The 16,867-nt window shown below is 41.1% G+C and overlaps 1 protein-coding gene across 5 annotated transcripts in view; it reads right to left on the bottom strand.

Annotated features, from left to right (window-relative positions):
• Positions 1–554: 554 nt before the first annotated feature.
• The window catches only part of LOC102395384 (phosphatidylinositol 3-kinase regulatory subunit gamma), a 103,965-nt gene continuing 87,652 nt past the window's right edge, over positions 555–16,867 (bottom strand). For 4 of the 5 annotated variants that reach the window (XM_044945073.2, XM_044945071.2, XM_044945070.2 and 1 more), the window contains 3 exons: positions 11,958–12,032; positions 11,317–11,487; positions 555–4,281 (listed from right to left, as the gene is read on the bottom strand). In XM_044945073.2, the coding sequence (XP_044801008.1) occupies positions 4,083–4,281; positions 11,317–11,487; positions 11,958–12,032 (445 nt within the window). In that variant the 3' untranslated portion in view covers positions 555–4,082. Of the gene's footprint in view, positions 4,282–4,326; positions 4,549–11,316; positions 11,488–11,957; positions 12,033–16,867 lie in introns of those variants that run through there. The other variant, XM_044945072.2, reaches the window with a different exon arrangement.

Genomic DNA, 16,867 nt, shown 5'->3' with positions numbered 1-16,867 from the left:
TAGCGGGGAGGAAGAATATAGGCAAGGTCATTGAGAACAACAGATCATCAGCCTTCAGTCTGATCTGCAGTTCAGCACGCGTGGGTGGGGCCTGAGTGCCCGGGATAAGAACCGCAGTGCCTGTGGCCCAGGGGGGTGGTCATGTTTGCTGCGTTATGTTCCCAACACGTAGGGACCTCAACAGTTCTGTGGTAGGAGGCGACAGGGCCTGGGGCACAAGAGGACACACTGTAAGTCAGCCCCCATCCGCCACCCCAGCAACAGAACGTGCAAACACATTTCTGGGCAGAGAGAGGTGATGAGAATCAACTCAGTGGGCTTTCTAATAGGAATGGGGTGGCGAAGAAAGGGCTCCAATGTGAACTTTCTCAGGGCTAGTTTCTGAGGCCCCCAGTGTTGGTGGAAGCATTTCTGTAGCCCCAGTTCAGCCCCAGGACCGATCTTTTGGTGCTCATGGGAGAGAAGGTTTGGCAGCTTCAGGACTTTTCAGTACCCCAGTCATCTCCCTTTTGCCCCCACCCCAGCCCACCTCTCCATAGCATGAGAACAAAAAGTGCTTTATTGCAATGTCTTTATTGCATTATCGGAGCAAGTTGGCCAGACTGTCCCCTCTTGGGGAAGGTAAAAAACAAAAAGACCAAGTATCTCCCCTCGCCTTCCCCCCACCCTCCCCCACAACTGCACAGCAATGTCTGAACACACCTGGTGACAAGAACAATTTGCAAAAGTGGTCTAGGAACTACATTATGAACTGTCCCAACACAAGACATATAGTTGGCTTCCTTGTGAATCAGATATTTTTACGTAACTACATGAATTTTTTTGACTACATCAAAGACAACAGAAGAATAGGTTTTTCACAAGTAACAACAGGGCACCAAAGTCACATGCTGCAATTTGTAAGGAAACAAGGTTGTTTTTCGTCACAAGTGGCTGGAGCTAGAGCAAGGCTGAGCAGTTGACAGCAGAGGGCCCAGCTAGGCCCCCATCTGGACCCTCTGCTTTGAGGCCACTGAAGCCTCACAGAGAGCTAGCTAATAAGGAGTCTTAACTGGCAACAGAAAACACCTTGAAAAAACAGTAATTTGCCCAGATGCAGTTCTTGGCCCAAAAGGACCCATGAGGCTCGTTCCTTGCAGCAAGGAGACCCATGGAAGATACCACACTGGTTCTCAGAGCTTCTGCAAAGCCTGTGAGGGTCTCATCGAGGCTTGGAGACAGAGTAGGGGCGGTATCAGAAGTCCTCAATCGTGGCCAAATTAGGGGTAAGGACACTGCTAGTCTATAAAGGCCTGAGCTATGGTCGAGGCTTAGTTAGCATCTGTGGCCAGATGGAGACAAAGCATTGTTCTGTGATGAAAGCTCCACCCAGAATAGATAGGCCTCTGACCAGTGTCCAGACAGCGTTGAGCTGCTTCCATGTTGGTGGCCAGCTTCCCTAGCCAGGAAGACAATGAGCCCCTCTGGTCTTGGTCTGTTTCTTTACCCTCTGCCTCAATGAGACTGCACCGAAGATGCCAAGAGAGAATCCCAGGGTCCAGATCATGGGATAAGACACGGAGCTAAGTTCTGATGAAGGAGGCCAGGACCATAGAATAAAGGAGCTGCATACTACCCCTCCCAGTGGTTAGTAGACTGGTCCCTCTGCTATTTCCACTGGTCAAGATCTAGCAAATCATGTGGCAACTAGTCAGAAAAGAGACTTTCAAACTTCTCAAATGATCCCTATGTCTTAGTTCCCACAAAGCAACAAATTCAAGAATGAAAAACAGGAAAGCAACAAACAGGTGAAGGAATGTAGGACTTAAAAGTGAGTGGCCTCCTCCACAAGCCAGCCCAAGTGCAGGCAATAGACCGTGCTTGCTTGCTCCCTATGCGCCCTTAGTTAATGCTGCCTGACAAGCAGCACAGCATGGTTCAACACTACAGCATGTATCCTGGTTCTTGTTTTCTTTTAAGAGATAACCAGAACACACTAAATTTTAATACCAGAAAGAAGGCATTCCTGGCACCCCATCTTGAGCATCTAACTGTTTAAGGCACAAAGCCATCAGGCATGCCTCACAGTAGTTGGTCTGGCCTTATTTCTCAGTAAAACTCTTAGCAAGATTTCAATCTGGCCATCTGGGGAAGGAATGTCCAGCTGGCTGATATCAGTTAAGGGCTCAGATTAGAACAGCGACACTGGAGGAGGTTTCATTTGTCTGCCTCATCCAATCCTGAAACTGCAGCGTAACCAAGGAAAAGCCAAAGATATGCCCCCTTTCCTTTCTGTTTTCATTGTTAGTAACGGGAGGTTCTCCCCCAAATTTTGATCTATGTTGTGGCACATTCTAGATCCTGTCACCAAGATAAGTGCTCAGGGAAAGCAAAATTTCTTTCTTTCATCCTCCAAACTAGAGCTTCCCTAGGTGTAAACCTGATTCAATAAGACTCGGATATTGGCTTCCCTACTCAACCAGGAAGCCTGGCTGCACAGCTTTGGGCTCCAACAGCTGACTCATTCGAGCCTATTGCAGCTCTAGGATTGGCTCAGAGGCAGCTGGACTCTTTTGTTTGTCAAATGAATGTTGACTGATGGGGGTGGAGCACGATGGAGGTGGGAGTAGACGCTGCCCCAACTCCATCTGCCCAGCTTCACTCAGCTGGAAGGCTTAAACCACATGAAGCAGAAGGTTCCTGGCCTAAAGTCAGGGCCGCTGGAGCATGAGGACAGTCTGTGCACATCATCTTAATGGCAGGATCACAAAAAAGGCAAAGAACAGCTTCCAGATGACTTCAGCTAAGAGTCTGAATGCCAAGCCATCCTTTCCTCTCCTTGCAGAAGTTTCAGCAACCACTGTCTGGAAGCACAAGGGTGGCGTACGGCCCTTGCTGGGGACACCAGAGCCCCGGGCCTGTGACCTACTAAAGTCCCTGACCACACCTGACTCCCTTCTAGCCACAGCCCTAGCCACCTATGGCTCCCCTGGCCCTACCCAGAAAAGCACAGGAGATGACGGGAAATTAAACACGTTGACTGTTTCTGCAGGGCCTTTCAACTTGTGGAAGCACAGAGAAGAATGTTGTTCTAGATCATTATTTGGTATATCAAGCCATCTAAAAGCACTGGATTGCACCTTTTCTTTACTCATACACACAAGTTACAAAGGTTTCACACAACAGATCATTCTTTAGGCTAAGAAAACACCACCACACAAGCACCAACTTCATTTTATAATTCAAAGCTCACCAGCCCACAAAAAGAACACTATTCCTCATCTCTGAGAAACAAGGGCAGGGCAAAAGGGAATTACACTGACCAATTTTAGTGTCTGCTAAAACTAACAGTCTCTAGTTTTCCTTTTATTTTCAAGTTTTGGTTCAGAAGTGTGCGTTCGGATACTAGTGCCTCCATCTTCCTCCACGCCTTAGTCTGGCAGCAATCATTGTTTTGCTGGGACCAATATGGTTTCTAAACATAATGCTTCTTTAGAGAGAGGAGCTACTGAGATGCTGACACCTGAACTATACTCATTAGGTACCTCAGGTTGAAAGTTTTTTTTACCCACAGATTACAATTCTTTAAATGAAATCCCAAGCCTCCTCATTTTCCTTTGGTTGTCTTTTTCACCAAATGCCATTCTACCACTGAACCAAAACCACCTTCTTTTTGGGAGGAAGAGAGACCGCCAGACCAAAACAGACTCCCAACAGGGCCAAGCCCCTCCACAGTCTTAAAGCACCTTGGCCTCTCAGAAGAGGACAGGGACTCCTCAGAGGCTTCCAGATACAACCCCCACCCCAATCAGACCTGACATGTTCTGCTGAGGGTGCCTGGCTAAGTAAAACAAAAACCCCAATGAAAGACTTTCCCAAAAACCAGCATCTGCTCCCAGCTTCCTATGTCAGTGCAGTGGCACGGCTGAGTCCCCGAGAACCCCAGGCCCCGTACGTCCCCATCCTGGCCGGCTGCTGCTCGGCTCCACTTCACATTCACAGAATCACTTCTTGTGCAAAACAAGCAGTCTACGTAGAAAGAATGCCCTCATAGTCTAATAAAAACTGTAGAAAAATTTTGCGAGAGAGCCACTGCTCCCTCTTTATCTGCAGAGCGAGGGCATCTGTGCGTGGACAGGGTAGGCGAGCCTGACGTTGAGAGAGTCGTTGTGCTGCACGAGGGACGTCTGCTGGTAGTGGAGCACCAGCTCCTTCAGGGAGCTGTACAGGTTGTAGGGCTCTGCGAAGCCGTAGCCCCGAGCAGTGCTGTAGATGACACAGTGCTTCACCTCTCCATCGGCGCTGCAACGACACAAGACAAGACACCGCAGGGCATGAAGGCAGAGGGCAACACAAGGGGCCCTGAGACCAGAAGTCTGAGAGCGGTTGTTCTGCAAAGCAGCATCAGCCTTTCATCCATCGGAGCTTGTATGATATCACACCATTGTGTCCCCCAGCCCCTTCCACACTGGTCACAGAGACACCCTTCACTTCCCAAGACTTGGTGGGGCTAAAATGGCTGGCTGCATTCAGTCACTCAGCTCTGGACCTAAATTAGGTAAGAATGCACTGGAGGGGGCAAACCAAACCAAAAAAAAAAAAAATAATATACAAATCAGATGTTTTTAAAATAGTCACAAGATTGTGCAACAAGCACTACTAATTCCAGAATATTTTTATCACCCTAAAAAGAAACCACGCAGCCATCAGCATTCACTGTTTTCCTCCCTCCCCTTAGACCCTGGTGACCAGTAATCTACTTCCTGCCACTATGGCTTTGCCTATTCTGGACATTTTATATAAACAGAATCACACAGTATTACTCAATCTTTTGTCTGGCTACTTTCACTTGGCACACCATTCTCGAAGTTCTTTTATGTGGTATCATGTATTGAGACCTCATTTCTCCTCAGGGTAGAGTAATATTCTATTGTATAGATATGCTACAATTTGGTTATCCATTCATCAATTTATGGGTCACTTGGATTGTTAACATTTTTTGGCTATAATGAATATTTATGTACAAGTTTTTGTACGGACACATGTGTTCAGTCCTCTTAGATGTATACCTACCTAACAGGGGAACTGCTGAATCATAAATGAAACAAACTTTTTGGGAATTCCCCAGCAGTCCAGTGGCAAGGACTCTGCTTTCACTGCTATGGCCCCGGGTTCAATCTTTTGTTGGGGAACTAACATCCCACAAGCCACATGGCATGTACCCCTACCAAACTGTTTTCTGAAGTGTTGCACCACTTTAAATTCCTGCCAGCAGCTTTCTCCACATCCCTGTCAACACTTGTTATTGTCCATCTTTTTGATTATAGTTATGTGGTATCTCATTGTAGTTTTGATTTACAGCTCCCTAATGACTAATAATGTTGAGCATCTTTTCATTTGTTTATTAACCATCTTTATATCTTCTTTAAAGAAATGTCTATTTGCCATTGCCCATTTTTAAACTGGGGCAGTATGTCTTTTTATTAAGAGTTCTTTATGTATTAGATACTAGTTGATTAGATGTATGATTTGCAAATATTTTCTCCTATTCTGTGGGTTGTCTTTCCACTTTCCCGATAGTGTCCTTTGATGCAGACAGTCTTTAATTGTGGGGAAGTCCAATTCATCTTTTTGTCGCTCGTGCTTTTGATGTGTAAGAGACCACTGGCCATTCCAAAGTGACAAAGATTTCTGCCTATTCCCTCCTAAGTGTTTTATCTTTTAGCCCTTACTTTTAGTTATATGACACATTTTGAGTTAGATTTTGTATGTGGCATGAACTGGGGGTCCAAATTCATTCTTTTGCACGTGGCTCACTAGCTGTCCCAGCACCGTGTGTTGAAATGACTATTTTTTCCCCTTTGAATGGTTTTGAGAACCTTGTTGAAAACAAACTGACCATAACTGTAGGGGGTTATCTCTTGGCTGTCATTTCTATTCATTGATTCACATGTTTAATCTTATGTTGTGCTATGCTTACTTACTCAGTTGTGTCTGACTCTTTGCAACCCCATGGATTGTAGACTGCCAAGGCTCCCCTGTCCATGAAATTCTCCAGGCAAGAATACTGGAGTGGGTTGCCATTTTCTTCTCCAGGTAATATTCCCAACTCAGGGATCAAACCCGGATCTCCTGCATTGCAGGATTCTTTACCAGCAGAGCTATCAGGGAAGCCCTCAGTTCAGTTCAGTTCAGTTCAGTTCAGTTGCTCAGTCATGTCCAACTCTTTGCAACCCCATGAACCACAGCACACCAGGCCTTCCTGTCCATCACCAACTCCCAGAGTCCACCCAAACCCATGTCCATTGAGTCGGTGATGCCATGCAACCATCTCATCCTCTGTTGTCCCCTTCTCCTCCTGCCCTCAATCTTTCCCAGCATCAGGGTCTTTTCAAATGAGTCAGTTCTTTGCATCAGAGGGCCAAAGTATTGAGTTTCAGCTTCAACATCAGTCCTTCCAATGAACATTCAGGACTGATACCTTTAGGATGGACTGGTTGGGTCTCCTTGCAATCCAAGGGACTCTCAAGAGTCTTCTCCAACACCACAGCTCAAAAGCATCAATTCTTCGGTGCTCAGCTTTCTTTATAGTCCAACTCTCACATCCACACATGACTACTGGAAAAACTATAGCCTTGACTAGATGGACCTTTGTTGGAAAAGTAATGTCTCTGATTTTTAACATGCTGTCTAGGTTGGTCATAACTTTTATCTTATGTTAGTACTTCACAATTTTAATTACTACAACTTTGTAGTTAAGTTTTCAAATTGGGAGATGTACTTCAACTCTTTCTTGTTCCTTCAGGATTATTTTAGCTGCTCTGGATCCCTTGTATTATCATATCAATTTTAAGATCAGCTTGTCATTTCTGTACAAAGCCAGCTGATACTGTTTATGGGGATTATACTGAACACACAGATCAATGTGGAAAGTACTGCCATCTATGAACATGGGATGTTTTCCCACTTATTTAGAATTTTTTTTAAGTTGTTTCAATGATGTTTCATAGTTTTCACTGTACAGCTCTTACACTTTAAACCTAGGCATTTTATCATTTTTATGCTATTACAAATAGTATGTTTTCATTTCATTTTCAGGTTGTTAGTATACATAAATACAACTAATTTTTGTTTTCTAATCTTTTAACCTGAACACTGCATTTATTAGTTCTAATAGTTTACTTCTTCCTTTCTAATCTGGATGCCTTTTCTTTTTCTTGCCTAAATGTCTCAGCTAGAATTTTCTGTACAATGGTTAGAAGTGGTGAGAAAAGACATCCTTAATCTCTTCCTGCTCTTAAAAGTACTCAGTTTTTTACCACTAAGTATGATGTCAGCTGTGGGTTTTTCATGTCCTTTATCAGGTTGAGAAATGCCCGCCTATCTCTAGTTTTTTCAGTGTGTTTTAACAAATAACAGTGTAAAAATACTTCTTCTGAATCTACTGAAATAATTAGTTGATTTTTGTCCTTAATCTATTTATATGGTTTATTTACACTGATTTTTTTAATGTTGAATCAACTGGCATTCCTAAGATGAATTCTACTTAGTCACGGTTTATGATCCTTCTTATATGCTGCTGGAGTTGCTTTGCTACTGTTTTGTTAAAGATTTTTATGTCTATATTCATAAGGAGTATGCCCTCATTAAACGAACTGCGACATATTTGCTCCAATTTTTTGGAAAAGTCTGTGAAAGAATTATATTAATTCTTTTTATAATGTTTGGTAGAATTCACCAGTAAAACTAACTAGACCTGGGGTTTTCTTTGTGGATAGTTTTTTAAATTAGTGACTCAATTTCTTTACTTATTATAGTTCTATTCAGATTTTCTACTTCCTGTTAAGTCAGTTTTGGTAGTTTGTGTGCTTCCAGGCATTTGTCTCTTTCATCTAGGTTGTTTAATTTGTTAGCATGTAATTATTTCTAGCATTCCATCATTATTATTTTTTTAATCTCTGTAAGGACTACAACGAGTGTCCCCTCTTTCACCCTGATTTTACTAATTTGTGTCTTCTCTCTCTCCCCTGTAATGTGTATGTGTGAGAGTTTAGCTTTGTTGTTGTTCAGTCATTAAGTCATGTCCAACTCTTTGCGACCCTATGGAATGCAGCATTACAGGTTCCTCTGTCCTTCACTATCTCCTGGACTTTGCTCAAATTCATGTGCATTGAGTTGGTTTGCTCAAACTCGTGTCTACTGAGTCGGTTCATTTCATCCTCCACCACCCCCTTCTTTTGCCTTCAATCTTTCCCAGAATCAGGGTCTTTTCCAATGAGTCAGCTCTTTGCATCAGGTGGCCAAAGTACTGGAGCTTCAGCTTCAGCATCAGTCCTTCCACTGAATATTTAGGATTGATTTCCTTTAGGATTGACTGGTTTGATCTCCTTGCTATCCAAGGGACTCTAGAGAGTCTTTTCCAGCACCACAATTCAAAAGCATCAATTCTTTGGTGCTCAGCCTTCTTTATAGTCCAGCTCTCACATCTGTACATGACTACTAGAAAAGAGGTTATCAATTTTATTCATCCCATCATCCTATCTTCCAGTTTCATTGATTTCCTCAATTATTTTCTATTCTCTATTTATTTCTGTTCTAATCTTTATTATTCCCTTCTTTCTGCTTGTTTGGGTTTAGTTTGCTCTTCTTTTTTCAGTTTCTTAAGGTAGAAGAAGGTAGGTTATTGATTTGAGAGCTTAAGTTATAAATTTCCCTTTTAGCACTGCTTTAGCTGTATTAGATAAGTTTTGCTATTCTGTGTTTCTCTTTTAACTCAAAGTATTTTCTAATTTCCCTTGTTTTCTTTTTTTAATCTATTGGTTATTTAGGAATATGTTATTTATTGTCCATTCTATGAATTTCCCAAATTTCCTTATTTTTTATTTCTAATTTCTTTCCATTGTGGTTATAGACAACATATTTTGTATGATTTCAACCCTATTTATTGAGACTTGTGGCCTAAACTGTGGTCTAGCCTGGATAATGTTTCATGTGCACTTGAGAAAATTGTTGTGTTCTGCTGTTGTTAGGTGGAGTGTTCTAAAGATGTCTCTGTGTGTGTATGGGTGAGTTCAATCGTGCCCAGCTGTTTGTGACCCCATGGACTGTAGTCTACCAGGCTCCTCTGTCCATGGAATTTTCCAGGCAAGAATACTAGAGCAGGTTGCTACTTCTTTCTCCAGGGGATCTTCCCGACCCAGGGATCAAATCCACATCTCTTACATCTCCTGCATTAGCAGGCTGGATCTTTACCACTAGCACTACCTATGTCTAGTTGTTTTATAGAGTTGTTCAAGTCTTCTGTTTCCTGGTTGATCTATATGTTCTATCCCTAATCAAATTTCTTATGCCAAATGGCAATAACAATGTAAGGATCACAACTGCTCACTACCTAACTCATTCATTGTTGGCTACAGGTCTCTAGCCTGAGAAGGCTGTAGAGTTAAGCAAGTCCTTAACTTAGTCCTAAGTAAATTGAAAAATCACTATAAGCAGGCTTTCTATAGCTGCAGTGGCTGGCAAACAAGTGGAAGTCTGTGATGCCAGACTCTTTTGCTTCCAATGTCCCCCAAGGTGAACCCCAATATGATATATGACTGAGGCTGGTTTTCATAGGCAACAGAAATCCACACTACTGGTCAAGTCTATGGCTAAAGGGAAGGGAAAAATAATACCGCTCCCCAAGATACTCAAGCTGCTCCCTGGTCTCTCAGGAATTACCCGAGCTGCTGAACAGCACCTTCCACCAGCCAAGTCCTTAACCCACAAGACTGCCACCCAGGGACCTGGATAAGGGTGAGGGCTGATGCACTGAGCTTACTGTCTTCTTTTTATCGTTCTTACAGATCTCAGATCCCACAAGAGCCATCTTCTCCTGCCATTTCCACTCAGATAACTTGAGGATCTGAGCCCAGGTCACAAAGAAATGAAATGTTTCACATAGCTCTATCCAGGGATAACACTAATCGAATACCTCCCTTACATTTTGCCCACAGACACCCCACTATTCATCCTTTCCACGTCCAGCTCAACACCATCTCTTCCACAAAATCTCCCAACCCTTTCTCCACCAGACTCAGGTCCTCATGCACACAGCCTACTGGTGATAACTATGTCACGGTGATTTCATTTATCTTGGACATTTAACTGTGAAATGAAGAAAGTGTGGTGCCAAAAAAAAAAAAAATGTGGGTTTTGAAACCAGGTAAAGCTGGATTCAAACTCTGCATGACAGGGATAGATTGCTAAGGATAAGATGATCATGTAAAGCACTCTGTTAATACAAGTGTCTTTTGTCTAGCCTCACCACTTTGTCCTCAAATCATTTATGATCCTTGCTTGCCTTCTGGCCTGTCCAGCAGAAGCATTATTATAATAATACTAGTAAACAACATTTACTTATTATGTTCCAGCATGATCAAAGCATATTATATCACATATATTAACTCATGTGATAGTTTAAAAACCCTTAAGTAGATATTACTATTATGCTTATTTTATAAAGAAACTAGGAAAAGAAAAGTTAAGTAATTTACCCTAGGTCACATTTATGTTAAGTAGTAGAGTCAGGATTTGAATCCTGTATATCTGATCCCAAAGCTTCTCTCATGACCATCATACTATACCTCCTCTCTAGGTATTGGTCATTGTCAATGAAAACATATTAATAGCATAAAAAATATATATATATATATATATTACTTAAAAAGGCAACTGTTTTATATATATATGCTATGCTATACATAATATATAAATATATATATTATATATATTTTATAAATATATATTTATATATAACAGCAAAATCTGACTAAGGCATAGTTAGTTGTCCCTAGAATTTCACTTTCACTTAAAAGGAAAATAAGCTTTTCCAAACAGTCATAAGAAAACATCCAACATTTTCTATCACTAACTCAACACAATACTATTTAAGTACAAAACTTAGATAGTTTTTCTTCCAAAGTAAAAACAGTTCTATTCAATCAAGTCTTCATAATCTGACAACGAAAGCCAAGTTAGGCATGCAGGAGACTACTAAAGAATTAAGTGATCTTTTCAATTGAAAAATCTCCAATTATTTTTCAGATACCTGAAATCCAACAACGAACAACTGCAGGGCCTAGCCTGCTTACCATTTAAATTAAAATCCCCCAAATAATTTCAGATTATATATCTCCTAAAGCAACTAACTTTTCTTTGTACAAATATTAAAGGTCTAAGCCATGGTTACTCATTTTACCATACTTCAACTAATTTGATCTGAACTTTATGAGTGGTTGACTTTCTATTAATCAATGTAGAAGTTTTGAAAAGGTTATATCCCCAGAGAAGACTTACACCACAGAGCAAGCATAACATCCTTTCTTGCTACTCTCACGGATTAAGAATGCACCGTCAGGTTTCCCATAAAGCAAGTCCTCTGCTTGTACTCGGTTGATATCCTCAACAAACCAGGTTTTCTCATCATAATGGGGCAGGTTTTCATCTTCCTCATTGATAAAATAGGTCCTAAAAATTAAATGTTAAAATATTATTCTAACAATCAGTTTACTTATATCTAAAAGCAAATTCATGAATAAAACTCTCTTCTAAATCTTAACCACAAAATAACAAAGTAGAATTGCAAGTAGTTGGATTTTTGAAAAATAATTTCAAAAAATAAGATTAAAAAAAATTTCATTATTTGCTATCACGCAGAAAGCACAAAATTTATGTGTCTCATCCAAGACTCTGACTTCTGACTGTCTAAATGAGCAATGCTTAAGTATCCAGGTTTCACATGGTTTGGCAGGTCTGTGAACTCAAGTGCCTATAGCATACTCATGAAGCAAATCAATTTAAAGAGGTACTTTTCCTTGATTCAAATGTCCTCAAATAACAGAGAGGACATTTGCTCAAGCAACTCAGCAAGCATTAAGAAGGCCCATGTCTTACACTGGCAACAAAGCCCTCTGAGAAAAGGTACAGTGAGAACTTACTCATCAGCATCCTCATTCTTGATTCCCAGCCAGGCATTTAGGCGCTTCTGTCTCACTCCTTTGTGATTGAGCCACCTGCCAGAAGAAAGACACCAGTGTCAGAATCGGTGCAAAGGAGACACATCCGAGCCAACCAAACATCCAGGCCCAGGAGCTTGCTTTCCCCAGTCCCACTAAGAATGGCTAGAGATTTCCCTAAATTTAATAGTTTCTCTATTACTTTTCCTTCAACTTTCAGCAAAAAGGCAGAAACAGAAAGCTACTTGAAATTAGGCATGTCCCTCATTTTTCACTTTCCTTTTCTAGAAGGTTTTATCACCACAAGCACACACATCCTTGCACTCAAACACCATGGGACAGCTGTTTTTGAAATCGTTAGTTAGGTGAGCATGTGTCACATTTGCAATCTCCACTGAGCCACAGGATGCAATTCCTCCATGGCCTACGGTTAATACATTGAGTTTAAAATTCTAAAACAGAATTTCAAGGTCTATTTTTACACCCAAAGCAAGCCACAAGAAATTCAGGGTAGCAATCTGAGTAATTAATGCAAATTTACTTCATCACCAGGAAAATCACAGTATTTTAAAATATACCAACATTTTAGATGTAAAATGATATAAACCATTTCATTTAGCTTCACTGAGATGGACGATGGCCTATAACTTGAGTATAAAAACTCTTTCATTCATCATCATCCCCCAACCACATCCCTGTTCATTCAGATCTCATCATAAACATCTCCTCGGGGAGGACTACACTAATTGTCCCAACTAAGGCAGTCCACCAGTCACTCTCCACACTTTTCCTTATTTTTCTTATCACATATAAAACAATACATTCTAGAGACAAAACCTGAACAAAGCATCAAAGACCTAACATCCAATTAGCATTCTGTTACTAATTATGTGGTCCTTTTTTGTTTGTTTATTCTATAAAAGATATAAAGTTGAAGTTATAACATAAATTCAGTGCACATAAGATGAACTTATTCTCTTTACGTTCAGTTTCATTTTCAACTTAAAATCTCTAATCAAACTATAATTTTGTTTACTATGTACTATGACATCTCACTTAGTTTTTATCAGTTAGGGTCTTAGCTAGAAGGATAAGGCACAGTCAAACTGGTAGCTGAGGAGAGTTGACTATTTACAAAGGCCTGGAGATGCTTTAGAGAAACTCCCTGGGGCTAGCAATAGTGTGAGGCCAAGGTATCCTGGAATTGAAGAATCAGCTGTAAAGAGCAGTGACCTGAACCCAGAGAGGACCATCTGGGGAGTGCCACCTTTGGTAGAAAATGAGGACACAGCCATCTCATACGGATCACAAGGGGAAGAAGTTAGAATATAAAATATTCTTACTTTCCTTTCCTTCTGCCCTCTCATCTCCTGCCAGTGCCTTCAAATGGCCAAAGCTAATGAGAAGCCAGAGGGCAGAGAGATCCGCTTTCTTAGGCACAGAGCAGGGTAAAAAAAGAAGAGTAAAAATTGTGAAGGCAGATGGAAAATTCCAGCACACCCAATGAAATGGATTAACAAATGGACTTTTTTCCCAGAACCTATGATCCTCTGATAAAGAGATGGTTTCCTGTACTCAAGGACTGTTTGCACAGCATAAGAGGATGGCTTATTTAGGATACATTTTAAGGTAAGATTAAACTAACTTTTGTAGTCACAATCTGTACCTTAACTGAACAATTACTGGCATGGTAATATCCTTCAGAATTCCTTATACACACTGCTGCCCCATCTCGCCTCTCTAATTTTATATTTGGGAAGTTGACTTTTGGAGCTATGTGTAAGATGATATTTAATCAAATTAAGTTTTATGATATTCAATCTGGATCATAGTTTCACTCTCCTGAAATCTTTCTAGTCTCTAATATCTTACCATCTATCTGATCAGCTGTTTCTCCCAGCTTTTAAAAATATGATCAGCTACTAATGACCATCTAATTTTTGATAACAATGTTAATTAGGGCACTGCTGTGGATGGACTGACGCACACTACACAGAGCCTGCTCTAGGATGGCAGTAATCATAGTTTATCAGTCAAGTTAGACTAAGTTGTACTATGGCAAGTTATTCTTTATTTTGAATTTATGAATTTAGGTTTATGAAAACCAGGAAAAGGAAGCAATAATCATGAAAACTAACTCCTAATGGAAAAGAATTGCAAATGAACCCCTTTTATAAAAAAGGAATTTTAGAGGTTTTTCGGAAATTCCCTGGTGTTTCAGCGGTTAGGACTTGGCACTTTCGTTGTCATGGGCCTGGCTTCAATCCCTGATTGGGGAAGCAAGATCCTGCAAGCCACGGATGGCACAGCTAAAAATAAAATTAAAATAAATAAAGGCTTAATTATATTTAAGAAATATTTTTTTCTAAAGAACAGCAGGAGATAAGAAAGCCTTCCTCAGCGATCAATGCAAATAAAAAGAGGAAAACAATAGAATGGGAAAGACTAGAGATCTCTTCCAGAAAATTAGAGATACCAAGGGAACATTTCATGCAAAGATGGGCTCAATAAAGGACAGAAATGGTATGGACCTGACAGAAGCAGAAGATATTAAGAAGAGGCGGCAAGAATACACAGAAGAACTGTACAAAAAAGATCTTCACAACCCAGATAATCAGGATGGTGTGATGACTCACCTGGAGCCAGATCCTGGAATGTGAAGTCAAGTGGGCCTTAGGAAGCATCACTATGAACAAAGCTAGTGGAGGTGATGGAATTCCAGTTGAGGTATTTCAAATCCTAAAAGATGATGCTGTGAAAGTGCTGCACTCAATATGCCAGCAAATTTGGAAAACTCAGCAGTGGCCACAGGACTGGAAAAGGGCAGTTTTCATTCCAGTTCCAAAGAAAGGCAATGCCAAAGAATGCTCAAACTACTGCACAATTGCACTCATCTCACACGCTAGTAAAGTAATGCTCAAAATTCTCCAAGCCAGGCTTCAGCAATACGTGAACCGTGAACTTCCTGATGTTCAAGCTGGTTTGAGAAAAGGCAGAGGAACCAGAGATCAAACTGCCAACATCTGCTGGTTCATGGAAAAAGCAAGAGAGTTCCAGAAAAACATCTATTTCTGCTTTATTGACTATGCCAAAGCCTTTGACTGTGTGGATCACAATAAACTGTGGAAAATTCTGAAAGAGATGGGAATACCAGACCACCTGACCTGCCTCCTGAGAAATCTGTATGCAGGTCAAGAAGCAACAGTTAGAACTGGACAAGGAACAACAGACTGGTTCCAAATAGGAAAAGGAATACATCAAGGCTGTATATTGTCACCCTGCTTATTTAACTTATGTGCAGAGTACATCATGAGAAATGCTGGGCTGGAGGAAGCACAAGCTGGAATCAAGATTGCTGGGAGAAATATCAATAACCTCAGATATGCAGATGACACCACCCTTATGGCAGAAAGTGAAGAGGAACTAAAGAGCCTCTTGATGAGAGTGAAAGAGGAGAGTGAAAAAGTTGGCTTAAAACTCAACATTCAGAAAACTAAGATCATGACATGCAGTCCCATCACTTCATGGGTAATAGATGGGGAAACAATGGCTGACTTTATTTTGGGGGGCTCCAAAACCACTGCAGATGGTGACTGCAGCCATGAAATTAAAAGATGCTTACTCCTTGGAGGGAAAGTTATAACCAACCTAGACAGCATATTAAAAAGCAGAGACATTACTTTGCCAACAAAGGTCTGTCTAGTCAAGGTTATGGTTTTTCCAGTGGTCATGTATGGATGTGAGAGTTGGACTATCAAGAAAGCTGAGCATCGAAGAATTGATGCTTTTGAGCTGTGTTGTTGGAGAAGACTCTTGAGAGTCCCTTGGACTACAAGGAGATTCAACCAGTCCATTCTAAAGGAGATCAGTCCTGGGTGTTCATTGGAAGGACTGATGTTGAAGCTGAAACTCAAATACTTTGGCCACCTGATGAGAAGAGCTAACCCATCTGAAAAGACCCTGATGCTGGGAAAGATTGAGGGCAGGAGGAGAAGGGGATGACAGAGGATGAGATGGTTGGATGGCATCACTGACTCAATGGACATGAGATGTGTAGGCTCCAGGAGTTGGTGATGGACAGGGAGGCCTGGTGTGCAGCAGTTCATGGGGTCGCAAAGAGTCAGACATGACTGAGTGACTGAACTGAACTGACTTATTTTATATTTAAGAAATGAAATCCTCATTTAGGCATTCAAGAATATTCTAGAAACAGTACACTGGAATCTCAGCAGAAGAAAAATCTCAAAAAGTCCTTATGGGCTATATATATAGCAAGTAGTCAGAGAAACGGCCACACGCATAGGGGACTTGATGAACTAATGACAGTCTCTTCTTAGGTGCTGCAGAATTCCAACCTATTCCAACTTCAAAACAGGACCAAAGAGAGGTCGTATTCAGTATCAGGTAGCAGTACAACCAGTCTCTTCCAGGACTGACTATACAATTTCAGTGTTAGAGCAGATCAAGCCCATCAATCCTAGTGTTGTCTTTGGTAGAAACATCAAAGCATGGAGTATGGACACTGGATTGTTCTCCCTGAAGCAATGGTTCCAAAAGAGGTAATGGTTTCTGTGTCTCCCTAAACATTCTAGCAGGATATAAGTAGGTCATGGCTTATCACCCGTGATGGTACCTAAATTCTATTTTATATTTAGCTTACAGAACTTGTTAAAGGAATTTTCAAGGTCTAATTTGCCATACTTAGTCATGCACCTAGAAATGGTAGGTTTCTCAGTATCTCATCACTTTCCAGGGCAAAGAAATGCTTCCATTCATTCCTTTGGTCCATGGCACAGCCTTCTGGGGCTTTTCTTTAGCTTCATCATGTGACCAGAACCATATAAATATTCCAAGAGCAGACACACCCTGCTTGTATACAAAGCCAGCTCCTG

The sequence above is a fragment of the Bubalus bubalis genome, chromosome 6 (genome assembly GCF_019923935.1).
Source record: "Bubalus bubalis isolate 160015118507 breed Murrah chromosome 6, NDDB_SH_1, whole genome shotgun sequence".
Classification (NCBI taxonomy): Eukaryota; Metazoa; Chordata; class Mammalia; order Artiodactyla; family Bovidae; genus Bubalus; species Bubalus bubalis.
This window is presented reverse-complemented; position numbering and strand designations above follow the sequence as displayed.